Here is an 18552-nt window from a genome sequence, read left to right on the forward strand (position 1 = left end):
TATATATATATATATATATATATATATATATATACAGCTGCTTCTCAATAAATTATAATGTCGAAGAAAAAGTTCATTTATTTCAGTAATTCAACTTAAATTGTGAAACTCATGTACTGAATTAGTTTAAGTCTATGGTTCTTTTAATTGTGATGATTTTGGTTCACATTCAACAAAAACCCACCAATTCACATCTCAAAAAAATTGAATACTTCATATAACCAAAAAAAAAAAAAACAATTTTTAGTGATTTGTTGACATTCTGGAAAGTATGTTAATTTACTGTACATGTACTCAATACTTGTTAGGGGCTCCTTTTGCTTTAATTACTGCCTCAATTCAGCTCTGCATGGAGGTGATCAGTTTGTGGCACTGCTGAGGTGGTATGATATTTTTGGTCTCTTGTTTCTAATTTTCCTCTTGACAATACCTCATAGATTCTCTGTGGGGTTCAGGTCTGGTTAGTTTGCTGGCCAGTCAAGCACACCAACACCATGGTCATTTAAACATCATGGTGCTTTTGGCAATGTGGGTAGGTTTCAAATCCTGCTGGAAAATGAAATCAGAATCTTCAAAAAGCTAGTCAGCCGAAAGAAACATGAAGTTCTCAAAAATTTCTTGGTAAACGGGTGCAGTGACTTTGGTTTTCAAAAAACACAATGGACCAACAACAGCAGGTGACATTGCACCCCAAATCATCACAGACTGTGGAAACTTACCACTGGACTTCAAGCAACTTGGGCTATGAACTTCTCCACCCTTCCTCCAGACTCTAGGACTTTGGTTTCCAAATGAAATACAAAACTTGCTCTCATCTGAAAAAAAGGACTTTGGACCAATGGCAACAGTCCAGTTCTTCTTCTCCTTAGCCCAGGTAAGACGCCTCTGACATTGTCTGTGGTACAGGAGTGTCTTAACAAGAGGAATACGACAACTGTAGTCAAATTTCTTGACACTTCTGTGTGTGGTGGCTCTTGATGCCTTGACCCCAGCCTCAGTACAGTCCTTGTGAAGTTCACTAAAATTCTTGAATCGATTTTGCTTGACAGTCCTCATAAAGCTCCGGTTCTCTCAGTTGGTTGTGCATCTTTTTCTTCGACACTTTTTCCTTCCACTCAACTCTCTGTTAACATGCTTGGATACAGCACTCTGTGAACAGCCAGCTTATTGGCAATTAATTTATTTTTTACTTGCACTCCTTGTGAAGGGTGTCAATGATTGTCAGAGACTATTCTGAAGGCTCAGGAAACCTTTGCAGGTGTTTTGAGTTGATTAGCTGATTGGCATGTCATCATATTCTAATTTGTTGAGATCATGAATTGGTGGGTTTTGTTCAATGTTAGCCAAAATCATCACAATTAAAAAAACCAAAGACTTAGACTACTTCAGTCTGTGAGCTTTTAATTTATTTATACTACGGGGTTGTTTTATGCTTGAATCTGATTGGCTGACGAACATTCTGACAAGCTCTCTCTCTCTCTCTTTGTGTGTCTTTGTCTCTCTCGATGTATCAGATCTAATTTATTGAGAAGCACCTGTATATATATATATATTTATGTATGTGTGTATATATATAAGATGAACCAGCCTAGTGGAGTTGTTACGAACCCCTCTTTAGAATTAGTAGAGAAAAAGGGTTGCATGACATAAAGAAGGATACGTGAGACCTAAATGAAATGCTAGAACATTTATTCAAATAAACAAAACTAAGAAAACACGTATCATAACGAAATAAACCCCAAAATACTTCTACAAAAATTACCAAACTATGATGAACAACGAGACACTTCAAAATAGAAAAACAACAAAAAAACAACCACAAATTCCAATTAAGAAAAACAAAAAGAAAAGCAAGCTGTTTGCAGGTGAGTCTCCTCTCTCCTCCCTCACACCGTCATGCTCCGCTTCAGCGTCCTTTATAGCGTCGTTCACCAACACGTACAATGAGTCGCAGGTGTGCAACGACGCGCAGGTGCACAGGGTGGACCTAGCAATCAAACTCAGATGCAGAAAAAGAAAGAAAAGTCAGGACGTTGTACATAGGAAACCCACAAGGCACAAGCCGTAACACTCCCCCACTTAAAAGAACCAGGTTCTAAGTGATGAATCTCAAGAAAATAACATTGAGCCATTAACGCCCAACGCATCAAACGCTGGTTGTGGTTGTACATTTTATTTAAAAAAAAACAGCGGATTGTGATCAGTGTAGACGACGACGGGAGTAGAGCTATATCCAACATATACGTCGAAGTGCTGCAAAGCAAGCAACATACCTGAGTCTCTTTCTCGATAGTAGAATAATTCTGATGACGATTGAATTTAGAAGAAAAATAGGACACTGGATGGGATATGCCATCAGCACCACTCTGAAGCAGGACAACTCCAACTCCGGTCGCGCTGGCGTCTACCTCTAGCTTGAACGGACGAGCTAGGTCAGGAGCAGACAACACCGGGGCACTGCAAAGGAGAGACTTTGCACAAAGAAAAGCACTTTGACATTCATCAGTACAATTAAAAACAACCTTAGGACTGCACATCTTTGTTAAAGGAGCGACCACAGTCGAGAAATTCTTACAGAAGCACCTGTAATAGCCAGCCATCCCTAAGAATCTACGCAACTCTCGCCTCGTAGTGGGTACAGGATAGTCAAGAATAGCCGTCACTTTTGCGTCTACTGGACGTACCTGACCATTTCCAACCTGTTTTCCTAGATATGTAACAGAGGCTTTTGCAAAATCGCATTATCAAATTTAACGTTAAGGAGGTGGCTGTCAATCGACTAAAAACATTGTGCAAGGTAGAAATGTGCTCAATCCACGTAGAAGAATAAAGATAAAAAAAAGATAAAGAAGATAAATGTTACAGTTTGGCACATCACCCAAAACCATAGACATTAATCTTTGAAAGGTTGCCGGAGCGTTTCGTAGTCCAAATGCCATCCGCGTATACTGAAAGAAAAAATCGTGAGTCACAAAGGCAGAAATTTCAGAAGCACGTTCAGTCAATGGCACCTGCCAATAGCCTTTTAAAAGGTCTAGTTTCGTAATGTACCGAGCAGTGCCAATATTATCAATACAATCCTCTATACGAGGCAACAGAAATGCATCAGGTACAGTAACAGAATTCACTTTGCGAAAATCAGTACAAAAACGGAATGAACCGTCTGCTTTAGGTACCAAAATGCATGGTGAACTCCAAGGGCTATTACTCTTTTTGGCAAAACCATTCTGGACCAGATAATTCACTTCACATTCCATGATTTCCCTCTTACCTACGGGACAGCGATACACATGCTGTTTTATTGGAACTGCGTTACCCACTTTAATATCATGCTGGATGACAGAGGTTCCAGACGGAACATCACAAAACAGGTTAGGATAACTTTCTACTAAGTCAATCACATCCTGACGCTGGTCACTAGACAAATAAGATAAATGAGATGGTAAAACTCTTAAAACCTCAGAATTCTTTAAGTGGCCACCATTTAACATTTCCGTGGACATTTTCAACCCATCATCTACATCCTCAGCATCCATTGTATGGGACAGCAACGACACTCGCTCCACGTTTGACACCGTCGGTTTCTCACATTCAGACACATTACTCCCCTCAGTTTTATCAGTTCGGGCCTTATAGGATTTCAACATATTTACATGACACAAACGTGTCTTCCGTCGTCGTTCCGGGGTAAGAACTATATAATCAGTGTCACTCAGCTTACTCTTAATCAAATAAGGACCTGCAAAACGCGCAGCTAGTGCAGAACCAGGTGAAGGGAGCAACACCAATACTCTTTCTCCAGGCGTAAACTTCCGCACCACCGCCTGCTTGTCGAAACAACGCTTCATTTTCTTTTGAGAGAGAGCAAGAGTTTCTCTTGCGACAGCACAAGCCTTGTGTAGTCGTTCACGAGTACGAGAAACAAAATTGAGCACATTACGTTTCTCAGTTGAACCGGTGACAAAAAATTCGTCTTTCAGTACTTTTAAAGGACCCCGTACATTATGCCCAAAGACCAATTCAGACAGACTAACGAAAAGCAAAAGCAAATAAAACCAAAGGGACTCCATCATCCAACTCATTCCCCGCCTCCAGGCAATATTTTCGCAAGCTAGATTTCAGTGTCTGATGCCACCGCTCCAGAGCCCCCTGCGATTCTGGATGATAGGCACTGGAGGTGACATGTGACACAGTCAAAGCTTTCAACACATTTCGGAATATTTTAGACAAAAAATTAGTACCTTGATCCGTTTGAACAATTTTCGGCAATCCGAAAGTTGTAAAACATTTTGTTAGAGCTTTGGTGACGGATTTGGCAGTTATACTCCGTAACGGAATTGCTTCCGGAAATCATGTGAGAGCGCACATAATTGTTAAAATATACTGAGAACCAGATTTAGTTCGCGGAAGTGGACCAACACAATCTACAAGGACGCGTTCAAAAGGTTCACCCACAGCCGGAATAGGACGGAGTGGAGCAGGTGGCACAGTCTGATTGGGCTTTCCTACTACTTGACATGTATGGCAAGTTTTACAATATCGAGACACATCAGTTTTTAACCCAGGCCAGAAGAAATGTTGGAGCACCCGATTATACGTCTTAGTTATACCGAGGTGCCCAGACCAAGGATGATCATGTGCCAGACTCAAAATATTCGGTCGAAATTTCGAGGGTACCACAATCTGATGGACCACATTCCAATCGTCTGAATTTTCATCACTTGATAATCGAGCCTTCCATTTACGCATTAAAACAGTGTTGTTCCTATAGAACTGATGGTTATGCGACGGTGATATTTCACTGTCCGCACTGAGACGACATTTCTCTAATGTAAGATCACTTTTCTGAGCCTCAATAAGAACATCACACGAAATAGGCAAAAATACGTCAGGATCTGGACAAACAGGCTTTTTGATTGGGTTAACATCCAAATCTTCAGAAAGTTTATTTCTCTCAAACATCTCTGAAAAAATAGACTCACCCAAATTCACTTCATTCTCCTTCGCAAGACTTTTTCCCCGAGCGCGTGTCGTAACTACACTAGAAGCAAAAACATTTGGAAAATGTTGTGCAAGCGCATCAGGTTGTTGATCAATACATGGAGTATTAACAACATGCACAACTGGCATTACTTTGCCTCCAGCGAGATCATTTCCCATAATAAAATCAATACCTCTCACAGGTAGGGAAGAACGAGCCGCTACATTAAAACATCCAGAGACTAAATCAGACGACACCCAGATGCGATAAAGAGGTACAGTTACAAAACCCATTTCTATACCCTGTACAATAGTACTAGTATCACATGCGGACTCCGCGGAAAAAGGCAAAATGTCGGACAGTATAAAAGACTGGGATCCCCCCGTATCCCGCAAGATCCTCACAGCCTTCTGATCCTCCGCACGACCAGTCAACGATACATAACCCTCAAACACAAAAGGTTGAAATCACTCATCAGGAGCTACAGAAGACATGGGCTGCTGAGACACAACTTTTACTAAAACTGACCCGCAAGGTTGAATTGAACCATCCTGACGCTCTTGCTTTCGTTTTAGAATTCGACACTCAGCAATCATATGTCCCATTTTGTGACAATAGCCACATTCCTTCCGAGTTTTCGGGCTCGATGAATTAAGGCTGTTTTTAAAGTCAAAAGAATTAACTTCATTCTCCCTTTGTGAAATGTTTCCCATTAAATCCCTCGGACGCTTTACAAACACAGGTTTATGAATTAATGCATACTCGTCTGCCAGAACAGCCGCTTGTTGCACAGTACTAACCTTCTGTTCATTTAGGTACAAAGCAGTACGCTCAGGAACACAATTCTTGAACTCCTCAATGAGCAAAAGTTCACACAAAGATTGATAGTCCTTGACTTTACACGCTTTTATCCATCGATCAAAAAGTATACCCTTCTCACGGGCAAACTCGACATATGTCTGGGAAGCAGATTTTTTCGTGGTACGAAACCGTTGTCTATAATGTTCAGGCACTAACTCATAGGCACGGAGAATCGCATTTTTCACCGTCTCATATTGAACACTTTCTTCTAAAGAAAGAGAAGCACAAACTTCTTGCGCTTTGCCTGTAAACTTGCATTGTAACATTAATGACCAAACCTCAGTCGGCCACTTCAAAGCTAAAGCTATTCGTTTAAATGCCTGAAAATAAGCCTCAACTTCTTTCTCACGAAATGGTGGAACTATCACCATATTCTTTGCCACATTAAACGGAGAAGTCGAATGAGCATTTACAGAATTTGTTAACACAGATATAGAGTCAGCTGTAGACCTAACAGGATCATTTGACACTACCGCAGCTGCTTCAGGCTCGGAACTAAACCTACCTTCAAACGCAGATGATTTTTTAGATCTCTCTAGATCGTCTCGAACAGACTGTAACTCTAACTGCCGCATTTTAACTTTCATCTCCGCATCAATACGGTGCAACTTAAGCTGATGCTGTAATTCATCCTTCCGTGCTTGAGCTTTGTCTTGAGTCTCGAACTGTAATCGAGCCAACCGTAATTTTAAACGCAAATCTCCACGATCTGCGGGGGATGCTTCGGTAGAGAGAGAAAAAGGTTTGAATTTAGGCAAAGAAAGAGGTGGTCCTACCTTCGCACCACCACTAGTACCCGGAGTAACTGGATCGCCAACAAGAGAACACCGTGAGGTAAGAGGACCCGGTGGGGCTTGTTCCTCTTTATCCATAACAGCTGCAACACTTTCGGCTGATGTAGGAACATCCTCCATCAAAGGCAACACCCTTTTACTAATTAAACCAGCCACCAAACAAGCTTTTAAGTCTTTCTTAAGCAATGTTCTAGAAACAGGTATTTCAAAATGTTGAGCAATAAGGATCAAATCGTCCTTTCTACACGTTTCTAACACCGCAATATTAGGTTGCTTTATAAACTCATTTACGTCAAACGTCGCCATAATAAATTAATGAGCAGAAAATTAACATAATAAAATAGTAGCTAAAGGCTTTAAACGTCTCCAGACCTACACCTACCTAACCGGGACCTAACTAAGACCTCTCTAATCTTCAGAGGGTACCAATTGAGAGGCAAGCCTCTCCCCGGAATACCTCCAAAAATAACAAACTAAAATAATAAAGAAAATAATAAATCAGTAAACCGTAGCGAGAACCGGCGCTAAACACGGTCCTCCTGGTTTACTCTACCTACCCGGAGATTGCTCAGCCCCACCACCAACATAATCCTCTGCTCACTCAAATCAATTAAACAAATCTCAGACGAGCCCCCAATTTATGTTACGAACCCCTCTTTAGAATTAGTAGAGAAAAAGGGTTGCATGACATAAAGAAGGATACGTGAGACCTAAATGAAATGCTAGAACATTTATTCAAATAAACAAAACTAAGAAAACACATATCATAACGAAATAAACCCCAAAATACTTCTACAAAAATTACCAAACTATGATAGACAGAAATGAACAACGAGACACTTCAAAATAGAAAAACAACAAAAAAACAACCACCAATTCCAATTAAGAAAAACAAAAAGAAAAGCAAGCTGTTTGCAGGTGAGTCTCCTCTCTCCTCTCTCCTCTCTCCTCCCTCACGCCGTCATGCTCCGCTTCAGCGTCCTTTATAGCGTCGTTCACCAACACGTACAATGAGTCGCAGGTGTGCAACGACGCGCAGGTGCACAGGGTGGACCTAGCAATCAAACTCAGACGCAGAGAAAAGAAAGAAAAGTCAGGACGTTGTACATAGGAAACCCACAAGGCACAAGCCGTAACAGAGTACAGAAAACTGTTGTAGTATGAGAATTAATAGCTTGACTTTTTTGGAAATAACAAGACATAAAGTATTACAGAAAAAAAAAACAAGAATGGTATAAAGAAAGAAAATTGGGTCCGTTCTGATTTCATTTTGACTTTAATGCTTGTCTGCATAAATGCAACAACTGTACTTCTTAAAAGAAAACACACAACAACAAATATCCAGAGGTCTTAACAGAGACATCTTAAATTGATGGATCAATGCAAATGCTATATCAAATTTCTATAAGTCTTTTTTTTTTGCACAGTCTTTTAACAAAACAATGAATTTGTTTGTGTCTCTTTTGCTATTCATCAAACATCTTGTGGGCAAGAACATCTCATAAACACTGTCAGTGCTGTTTCATGCTCCATTTCACCAAAGACTTGTCTTCTGTTCAAGGCTGAGAAGCTGTCTACTCCTGAGCAGTGCTTCTTAGCTGTCTTACCGAGTTCTTCACAAAAACAGAAATCGTTTTGATTCTCAGAGCTGCTGAAGTTTCAGCTGTGTTGTCTGCCTTTGGAAATGAGAATAGACAAAGAAAGAGTTAAAGAGGGGGGGAAATGATATTCTGCCAGTGTAGCAGGTGATGGATGGGTGAAGACTGAATGTCTTTTTTTTTTTTTTCAAAAAAAAAAAAAAAAGCCTTCGAATAGACTGGCAGGGAACAGTCATCAGGAACAAGAGATTCACCACCCAGTGTAATGTAGTGTATCTGTCACTCCTGCCTCTTTTTCTGTCCTACCGTGCTCACTTGCCCTTAAGTGTGGATGGCATCCATCATGACAATCTGCTGCAGACACTTTTATGGAGTCTTATTTGTTTAACTCCAGTCTGGAAGATAATGCAGTTCTTATGGCCCAGAAGAGTTTCTCTTATGTAAAAAATAAATAAATAAAAGAATAATAATAATTGATGTAAGCTTTCTGTATAATGATTAAGTCTAATCATAAATCCATTCCTTTCAATTCATTCTTGGAAAAATGCAGACCAGCAGTAATGACTGAGTTCCAAAAATTATCATTTTGAAAGGTAGAGGGACCTTTTATAGATTCTGTTTATAGCCTTATCTGAGAGCAACATTAAAATAAAAATGTGTATGTGAAACATGAATTATGTGAAAATGGGTCAGACAAGAAAATTGACAAGTATAGTTTGGGAGCCTTTGTGGTTACTATCAAATTATTGTTCATTTATTCATTTCAATAAAGTAGTCATTAGACTAGAGAAGTAATGGCAAGGTGCTTTAAGAACCGTTGTTGAATCAGACTGCACAGTGTCTAGACAGATGCTTGACCACAAGGACTGGACAAAAGTTAATAGCTCCATCTGTTGGATGCTAAATGTAGCGTTGTTCATGTTCGTGTTGATTTTCTTTTTATAGAAAAAAACAAAACAAAAAAATGGTATACTCTAAATTTGTGCCAGATTAAATGTGGAGAATGTTCTTAGCAATCATCAAAGCCTTTTAGTGAAATTAACATTATAACTGAGTGCACAATATTTCCATAAAAATGGAAGTGTTATCCAATGGAAAATGGACTGCAATATTTTTTTTTTTTTAGGGAGAGCAGGGTGATATGGGCCTGTGGGGAAGTTGAGCCACCCCTTGATTCTAGGCAACCTTAAACAAAATTGGTGATATGACAAACACATACTTCAAGATTTAAGCATTTTACTCACCCTGTGGGGCCATGTAATAACTGGTAACTACATTTAGGTTCAGAAAACATTTTTTTTGCTGTTCAGAGTGATTTTTGTTATGTTAGCCCTAAATTATTTTATTATCCAAACCTACATGTCCTTATTAGTGTCGTGGGGAGCTGGATCCTACTTCAGTGTCTTGAGCCACAGGTGACAACCAGTCCATCACAAGGCTCACACACAGATTTTAAGAAGTCATTTTTTATTGAATTTCTCTTACTTTGATATAGCATGAGGTGAAAAAGTTCAGTTTTACTTCAGCATAATCAGTGGCACAGTTTAACTCCATGTGGCTCAACTTACCCTCTCCCTAGGCTTAGCTAGTTTAGCCAAGAGACCACTTTTTTGGAAAGCCTATTTTGAAAGCAGTTTATTTTACACCCAGAATGATTATTCCCAAGGATGCACAACATCCTGAAATGTATGTACATATTTAAGTTGGACCCATTGCTGTCATGTGCTCACTTTAAACACAGCATAAGTAAAAACTGGCTCAACTCACCCCACTCACCCCTATTTATTTATTTATTTATTTTGTAGCTTGATTACTGAAGTCACTTTGAATGTTACATGCAAAAAGAGCAAGTTCTTTTAAAATTCTTTATTTGTATTTCACAATAAAAGAGTGTTTGTACGATAAACGGAAGCATAGATGTGGCTTGCTTTTTGGTCAATGTCTTCAAATGCTTTAGATTAGATTAAAAAAAAAAAAAAAAAATACCAGTTCCACATCATATGATTTTCATGTTTTTCCCACAGTTTCTGGGGCATACAGAAGTTGATCAACCCAAAGGTACAGAGGTGGTGAAAGATGCCGTCAGAAAGCTCAAGGTAAGTTACTGTAGTTTTACATTGGCTGCAAATAAAAGGCAGTATTGCTTCCAACTGCAAACAGGAAGTGTTATTTCTCTTGAGAAGATGTAATATCGGAACCCTCCAGCTGTTTCACCTGTTTAATGATGCATAGACAATTTTATTCCATCAACCCTCCACTCTCAGTCTTATATTATCACTTATAAGGTTTTTTTGATGAAATATGAAATGCTATATCAATTGAAGAAGGTCATATCTAAATAATAATAATAAATTATTATTATACGAATGTGTTACATGAATTCTCTTTAATGAACTCAAGATAAAACAACACATTATATTGGTAAATTAACCAATGACTTTTAAAAAACTGATCTTAAATGTATCTGATTGTTTTTTTATTCTGTTTCTCTCTCTAAAGTTTCAGAGACATATTAAGAAGTCAGAGGGACAGAAGATCCCAAAAGTGGAATTACAGATCTCCATCTACGGAGTAAAAATATTAGATCCTAAATCAAAAGTATGTGAATATACTGTAGCCTAACAAACAGATTTATGAAACCATTTGTGTCTCACAAGAACCATGTTGTTTAAGTAGAAACCAGTTGAGGAGCTGTTAAAGCCCTATAAAAAAGTTGTTGGACAATTTCTGGTTGTTTAATTTATTATTTGATTTATTATACCTGTGTTAGCCTGAGGGGAACTGACTTTATATATCTGCCAAAAAAGACTTTAGGATATTTTGTTGTTTAGTCTAAATATATTTTTAAGTTTGTCTAAGTACTTTTTGGTGCCACTGTATGCCCATCTCCTATATTTTGTCTATACTGCCTCTTATCTTGTTTTCTTCTTCACAGGAAGTACAGCACAACTGTCAGTTGCACCGGATATCCTTCTGTGCAGATGATAAGACAGACAAAAGGATATTCACATTCATTTGTAAAGATTCAGAGTCCAACAAACATCTCTGCTATGTGTTTGACAGTGAAAAATGTGTAAGACAACAGATGATGTCATATACATTTCTTTAAAGAAATGATCACTCTTACGTACATATTGTTTTAGAAATGTTGCACTTAATTTAAAAGGATACTTAATTGTGACTCAGAAGACAAATGGCCAAACAAAACACTGCCGATGATGTTACTAGGAAAATGATCTGTCATGTATCTGTCGATTCCAGGCAGAAGAGATAACTTTGACCATCGGCCAAGCGTTTGACTTGGCATACAAGAAGTTTCTGGAGTCCGGGGGAAAAGATGTAGAGACTAGGAAACAGATAGGTGGCCTACAGAAAAGAGTGAGTATGATATACAACTGCAGTTAGAGAACTCAAATCATTTGTTTATGACAAATAAATGTCTGTTTTTATAGATTCAAGATCTTGAAGCTGAAAATTCCGAATTGAAGAAGCAGTTGCAAGTCTTAGAGGAACAGCTGATGATTGCTCAAGTTCCTCCTGTAAGAACTGGATGGACTTCCTCTCAGTAGAGTGCACATAATTGCCGTTCACCATTCTGTTAAATAGCTGCATGCAAAACAGATATGCCTTAAAAGACCTCTTCTAAACTCATAAGCTTTTCCTTTTTTTAAGAAGAAGAAAAAAACATGCAATAAAACTAGAACACTAGTGCTGACTAGTTCTGATCTGTCCACAGCTTCTTCACATTAACTCTTCTAATGAGGCCTATATGCTTCAGAGACCCTCATCTCTCTTCTGGTGTCACAACGTGACTTCATTCTCTTGCCTCGAAATTTCTTCTGTTACACTAACGCCAATGAGCTCACCTGACTCTAACCTTTCTGCTGGTCTTCTGACTCCTCCACCTGCTAAACCTGCATTGTCGAAGCCTCCGAGTGGAGCCAGTGTTCCTCACCCTCCTGTTAAGCACTTTTCTGTTTACTCTTTCTCTCTTTGTGGTATTGGTTGTTGGTTTCACAAGTTTTGCCCTCAGATTTTAAAGGCTAGTTCACACGGCCCCAACAAACGCATACACTAGATTCCAGTGGTTGCTGGGTTTTGTTGGAGCGGTGTGTTTACCCTGTAGGTGTTTGTTTGGGGCAGTGCGAACCAGGTCATGAGTTTTGTCTAAACCCCATTTTACTTCTGTAATTTGAAATATTTCCAAATTAAATTGTGATGTTTAGCAAGGGGGGAAGGTATTTTTTTTATCATTTGGAAGTTAATTGGATCAAGATAAGATTGAGAAAGTGGGATTCATCGAATCAGCGAATTAGTAACTTTAGTTCAGAAGTTGAGCAAATTATTTTATTCATTTTTCTTTTCTTTTTTTAAGGGTGGTATATAATATTTTTTTTATTTTATTTGTAAATGTTCTTATTAAAAATATATATTTTCATGGCTCTGATTAAGAAATACATATGTAATTATTGATTTATATATAATGGAATAATGCATACAACAAAACACACAAAAACAGCAAGAATGTGAATGGGTCAAGATTCAATCGTTAATTTCATTTTATTCACTCACTCAGGTACAAAAACACTTGGAATGTAAATTGGGTCAATATAAATTTATTATGTATTTTTTGTTTTTATTAAAACATATTTTTGACTTACTAATTAAGAAATAAAAATGTAATTATTAATTTATTCAATGAAAAAATGCACAAAATGTGTCATTCATTCATCATTCATTCAAAGCACACAATTAAATTTTCACCAAAACATTTGTGAATTAAGGCTATTTTGAGTTCGTGTTGACTTCAACCTTATAAATAAATAGTATGTTGTATAATGTGGTATAGTGCAATATACTCTAGTATGCACTTTATTCTTAAGTTTTAATGTATGATAATGGTTTTCAAGTGAGTGATTCTTCAGATTGCTAATGTACTTCATGCATAATTCACATTTGCAGGGAAGCAGCATGTCCTCGAAGACGCCCACTGACATATTTGACATGGTTCCATTTTCTCCAATGACCCCATTGGTTCCATTACCAGCAAGTAATGGCTCAGCCCCTCAGCCCCCTGCAAGGCCTACAGAGATTAGTAAGTTGCCTTCCCCCCTCCTTTTCTTTACCAAAGCTCATTCGGCTATAAGATCAGGTTGCATAAGGTTATATATTATGGATGTTAGCTTCAGTGGCCTGTAAAATGAAGGGGAAAATACTGCCTTTTTGTTCTTCAGGCAAAGACCTGTTTGGTGCAGAGCCATTTGACCCTTTCACCTGTGGAGCAGCTGACTTTCCTCCTGACATCCAGTCCAAGCTGGATGAAATGCAGGTGACTGCATGTTTGTGAATTATTAGCAAATGGACTGGTGTTAATGAGCAGCTAATGGAGCAGATGGTAGGAACTGCTGCAGCTGTGAAGACTCTCTCTGTGCAGAAGGGAATTATGTGATGATTATATTTGGTTTTATGTTCATTTTGAATTTGGCTTGAGAGTGCTATACTGTTTGTAGATGGAAAACTTTCAAGAGAACTGCTAAGTTTGCTTTTTATGTATGCTTTGAACCTGCTTAGAATAGACTAACATGCAGTACATTTTGCATACAGAGCAGTTACTTGAAAATGTTATATCATTTGCCAGTTTTGCTTAACTAACAACCTAAATTTTCTGTCTTTTTGCTCTCTTTCTGCTTGCAGCGGCAAAGATGGTTTGTATTTTAAGGAAATTCGATGTATTTATTTATTTATTTATTAGATGAAATATAGCTTGGGTCTAATTTGGCATGCTTAACTGTTTTATAGGGATAGTTTATCCAAAAATGAAAATTAATGGTGACTGATTTCCACAGATTGTGTGCATAGATATGTGCACAATATACTTCTAAAGCCATGGAGAAGTTGCATTTGAGGTACAAACCAATTTTTTTAATCAGTTATAGACAATATGTAAATAAGCACATATTTAATTCACCTAAATAAGATTTGAAAGCTATGGCAGATGATTTCCATTGAATCATGGGTTCAATTTCAATCTGTTATGTCATAAAACTTGGAATATTATGCACAAATCTTATATCATGCTAGAGCTTTATAGCCCCTGGTCGCCATTCACTTTCATTGTATGGCTAAATGTCTCCATTTGTGTTCCATGGGGCAACATGATGGTGATTAAATGATGAAAATATTTTCAGATTTTTCTCTAAGATAAATTATTTACACTTCCAGCCCTGTGCCATTTTTTTCTGCTGCATGCCCTGCTTAAAAAAAAAGCTTTTTACTTATTAAACAGATTTGTATATATCTAGAATGTGGTTGCGTATTTGAAATAAACTTGCATGTGTTACACAGTTTAAAGGAATAATTCAATTTTTTGCCCTCTCCAGGAGGGGTTCAAAATGGGACTAACAGTAGAGGGCACTGTCTTTTCCCTCGATCCACTAGAAGGTCGCTGTTGATGCCAAGAAGAAAGTTTTGTCACTTTCATGTTAAACCATTTGTATTAAAGTGCCAAAACTCGGGTTTACAGTCAAGATATCAATGTCTTCTCTTATGTTTTTATGTATTTGCATTATGCATTTGCGAACAGTCTATTGAGAAATCTGAAGCAGTAGATCAATATTTTTGTAAGAACTAAAAAAAAGGAAAAAACTAGTAATGTAGTTTTAACACCCCTTGCTTGTACAGGCAATGAAGGATGAAGGAAGTATGTCCAATTGCACAGTCTGTGTCGACGTTTCATATTTGTCATCAAAGGCAATTTTTAGTTTGTGTTACACAAACAAGCTACTGTTTTTTATTTTGTATGGTATATTATAAATCATAAACACATACAATGTTATCATTATGGAGAGTTCCCTTTAAGTAATATTTTTACTTTATTTTTAACACTTAATGCAGTACTATACATAACATTCCTTTTGTATCAAATCTCATGTTAAATTACTATATTGTTTTTTTAATAGCAATGGATCCTTTAAAATGCAGTATTTTTTAACTGAACAGCAGTTAAACTGTAGGACTGGACTATTTCCACATTAACATGTACTTGTATTGCAGTTTAATTGTATATGATATATTTTAGTATACTCTTGCACAAGGAAGCACTTTGAAAGAGCTCTGTTCATGTATTATTGTTAATTCAGCATTATTTTAGCCTTTGCTGTTGTAGTCATTAAAAGAAAACGGTACATATTCTCTGTATAAGTCATGTTTTGTAAAATGTCTTTCTTAGACCTTTACTAGCATTAAATAAGAGACCATGTATGATGTATTTATTTATTTTTGGCTCAACAAATCTTCACACACATGCTGTAGTGTTTAAGTAATTTATTTCAAATGGCAGATAATGTACTGAAAATACAATATCAAGAGATTACAGTAAAATGGTCATTATGTACTTGAGTGCCACTGATTTACCATTAAATTAAAAGTTTTTAAATTTACTCTTAAAATTAGTATAAAAGCTTAAAATGTTATTTTTTTTCACGCTTTATTTTATAATGATGGTTCAGAATGTAATTTGGCTCAATCATGTAATCTTCTGTGTACTGTTCGTAAGTGTGTCTTTCTGAAGAGCACCGCATCTTGGAGTGCATTACTTCATTCTTCTCCCATCGCTGCTCTGTTAGCTGCTTTCTTCCCCATCCTTTGTATGTTCAACAAAGGTGTTTTTGCGTTCATAGTAGTGCTGCACCTAGATGTGTCATATTTCAGTCAGTGCAATTGTTGCAGAAACCTGTAGAAAGCCTGTCTGAGGAACATGTTTACAAGGCATAATAATACAACATTCAAACAGGATTCATAAAAGCACATATTTTGTTCAGTAAATCTCCATTTTTACGATCCCCCAAAATACTGCTAGTTTAACAAGCAATATAACGAACAGTTTTCGCTATAGGTGTTTACAGTTCTGATTATATTTGACAATTATTTTGGTCAAATATTTTTAGCATACAGAAAGGACAACTATTTTTTTTTAAACTATTTTTAAAATGTTTTAAACTATTATAATCCCTGCCATTTCTTGCTGTTTACTCAGAGCATAAAAATAAAAAGAATTTTAAAAATAATAATAATAAAAATACATTCCGACAGGTTTGAACAAAATTGCATAAATCACTCTAGCAACTTACAGAGGATATAATAAAGCAAACAATATCATACATTTTTATTAATTAAAAATATATTTTCATGCTTAAAAGGTGAGGAAAGAAATGAGCATCTTCAAAATTCAAGAAAAAAAAAAGAAATAATGTTTTGATTGATTCAATAAAATGATAAATGTTACTGAGGGTATGTTTAATTTGCAAGCAAATACATGAGATAAGCTTAAAAAAAGTTCTAAAATAGGATCAAATAATAATAATAAAAGAAAAAGTGCAAGAATAAGTATGCCTGCATGCTTTTTAGAAAATATGACATCGTAAAATTGTCTATACTGCATCTAATTGAATTGCACCAGCATTTTCTTTTACTACATTGTGACTTTTACCATTACAAAAGTATTTAAAATATAGACCTAATGGACAAAAGAGAAAAAAAATGGGAAAGAGAAATAATAATGCACCTTTTAGCAATTAAGAGTCTCAGATGCATTTCATTTTATTTGCATTTCCAATTTCCAATCGTACAGCTCCTTACAGGATTCATGTACAGTGAGTCTGTTCAGCTTTTGCCGGTTTATAGAAATGAGGTAGCTTGCACTAATAAATCAGCGTTTTCATCTTTAATTGTAAATTTGGTTTGAAAGTAATTACAAAGTGAATGTGCAAGAGTACAGTTTTAGGAATCAAAATACACTCAACTGAATGCAAACTTCCTCTATAGCACCATTTTTGTGTAAAAATAATAATTAGTTAAAAATACTGTAATGAAAACAGGCAAATCCAAATAGTTTTAAGTGTTGGTACAGTGTATAACATCATTACGGTGTTATTTGCAATGGCCATCTCAATTTAAAACAGCAGTTGATGAACAGTCTTGTAGTATAAAAATTCTGTTAAATTTAATTTCGAATTTCAAGAGGTCAATCTTAAAAAAACTTATGGAGCGGCTGCTTTCTTGAAACGCTTGGAAGGCATAATAAATATTTCGCTACAGGGCCAGAAAAGTCCCATGCTCTGTATGTACAAGGCTGATCTTGTCAGCAGTCACTTTAAGAGACTCGGGAATCTCTTCAATGCATCACTACTCCTTGTTTCACAAGAAGCACACAGGCCCAATATCAATGCCAAACTCTTGATCTGAACCTCCAATGTCCACAGGTGCAATATCCACAATTGGTAGTCTTGCTGTTTTCTGCGTCCTGTATTCAAACACTGTCTTGCCCCACCTACCATTTGCTTGCTGTGAAGAGAAATACATCCATTTAGGTTTATTTTCGGGGCAATTGTAATATCTTATGGCGTACTGATACTGCATGTGTGTTACATCTAATTTAGCAACATGCTAAAATACACTAGTGCTGTTTGTATTGATGCACAAGTTTGCTTTCCATGTAGAGTGTTCCAAATCCGATCCTCAGTTATCAGTTAAGGTTACATTTGGCTTCCTTGTAAAATGTAGGCAGTATAGAGTAAGACAGATCACTAGGTTTTGTAACAAGGCTTGTGCCTTTATACAAATGATGTATTGCGGGGTACTTACTGAGCAGCTGTCCTCAAGGACAGTGTATCTAAAGCGGTTATTTCCCTCAGCTTTGAGCTCAAGATCATTTGAAGCTTTGAGGATGACTGCTTTCTTGAGATTTCCAGTTGATTCATCCTTGTAGCCCACAGTGTTCTTGCAGTGGTAAGTGATGGTTTGTGATGCCTCTTTGGAGAGCAGACGGATGAAAGTCATCTGAACTGTGACAGTGTTGGCCGGCTGGTCTTTATTCCCATAAGTGAACTTAACAAAGATACAAAATGAAATAAATAATAGGCAGTGATGAATATTAGTCTGTTACTCAATGTCATACTAATTTCTTTTGCATTCTAAGTATTGTAGTACTAACCGAGCTCACACAATTGACATGATTAAACAAATACATTTTCTTAAGAGTTGTTCAACATTCTTACATATGTTCCTCTATTCATATTGGCTCCAAACCACACATGTTTACTTCCTGGGGAACTCCACCATGACTTCCGGGGGATGCTGGAGGGTATTGCAGAGATGCATGTCTCTCCAGTGTCCATATTGCAATGAACTTTAATGGCATCCTCTGCACTGCCCTGGTTTGGATCCACCCAGTATTCACCTATGATGAAAGGATGAAACATTTACATTTGTTTGAGTTCAACTGTTAATATTCTGGTAATAATTGGAAATAGTTTTGGTT

The 18552-nt window shown here is 37.1% G+C and overlaps 2 protein-coding genes across 11 annotated transcripts in view; one reads left to right on the top strand and one right to left on the bottom strand.

Moving 5' to 3' along the window:
- The window catches only part of LOC132153142 (PTB domain-containing engulfment adapter protein 1-like), a 212261-nt gene extending 197293 nt beyond the window's left edge, over nucleotides 1–14968 (top strand). For 6 of the 9 annotated variants that reach the window (XM_059562439.1, XM_059562436.1, XM_059562440.1 and 3 more), the window contains exons 4-12: nucleotides 10259–10330; nucleotides 10734–10832; nucleotides 11170–11307; nucleotides 11496–11612; nucleotides 11687–11773; nucleotides 11971–12195; nucleotides 13197–13329; nucleotides 13469–13563; nucleotides 14615–14968. In XM_059562439.1, coding sequence (XP_059418422.1) covers nucleotides 10259–10330; nucleotides 10734–10832; nucleotides 11170–11307; nucleotides 11496–11612; nucleotides 11687–11773; nucleotides 11971–12195; nucleotides 13197–13329; nucleotides 13469–13563; nucleotides 14615–14686 — 1038 coding nt within the window. In that variant the 3' untranslated portion in view covers nucleotides 14687–14968. Of the gene's footprint in view, nucleotides 1–10258; nucleotides 10331–10733; nucleotides 10833–11169; nucleotides 11308–11495; nucleotides 11613–11686; nucleotides 11774–11970; nucleotides 12196–13196; nucleotides 13330–13468; nucleotides 13564–13928; nucleotides 13940–14614 lie in introns of all 9 variants that reach the window. The other 3 variants (XM_059562442.1, XM_059562444.1, XM_059562443.1) reach the window with 3 other exon arrangements.
- Nucleotides 14969–15661: 693 nt separating this feature from the next.
- Nucleotides 15662–18552, bottom strand: part of LOC132153144 (collagen alpha-2(V) chain-like) — a 33747-nt gene continuing 30856 nt past the window's right edge. For both annotated transcript variants that reach the window (XM_059562446.1, XM_059562445.1), the window contains exons 52-54: nucleotides 18290–18471; nucleotides 17877–18119; nucleotides 15662–17576 (exon numbers count right to left, since the gene is read on the bottom strand). In XM_059562446.1, the coding sequence (XP_059418429.1) occupies nucleotides 17430–17576; nucleotides 17877–18119; nucleotides 18290–18471 (572 nt within the window). In that variant the 3' untranslated portion in view covers nucleotides 15662–17429. The remainder of the gene's footprint in view (nucleotides 17577–17876; nucleotides 18120–18289; nucleotides 18472–18552) is intronic.

Source organism: Carassius carassius, chromosome 11, assembly GCF_963082965.1.
Source record: "Carassius carassius chromosome 11, fCarCar2.1, whole genome shotgun sequence".
Lineage (NCBI taxonomy): Eukaryota > Metazoa > Chordata > Actinopteri > Cypriniformes > Cyprinidae > Carassius > Carassius carassius.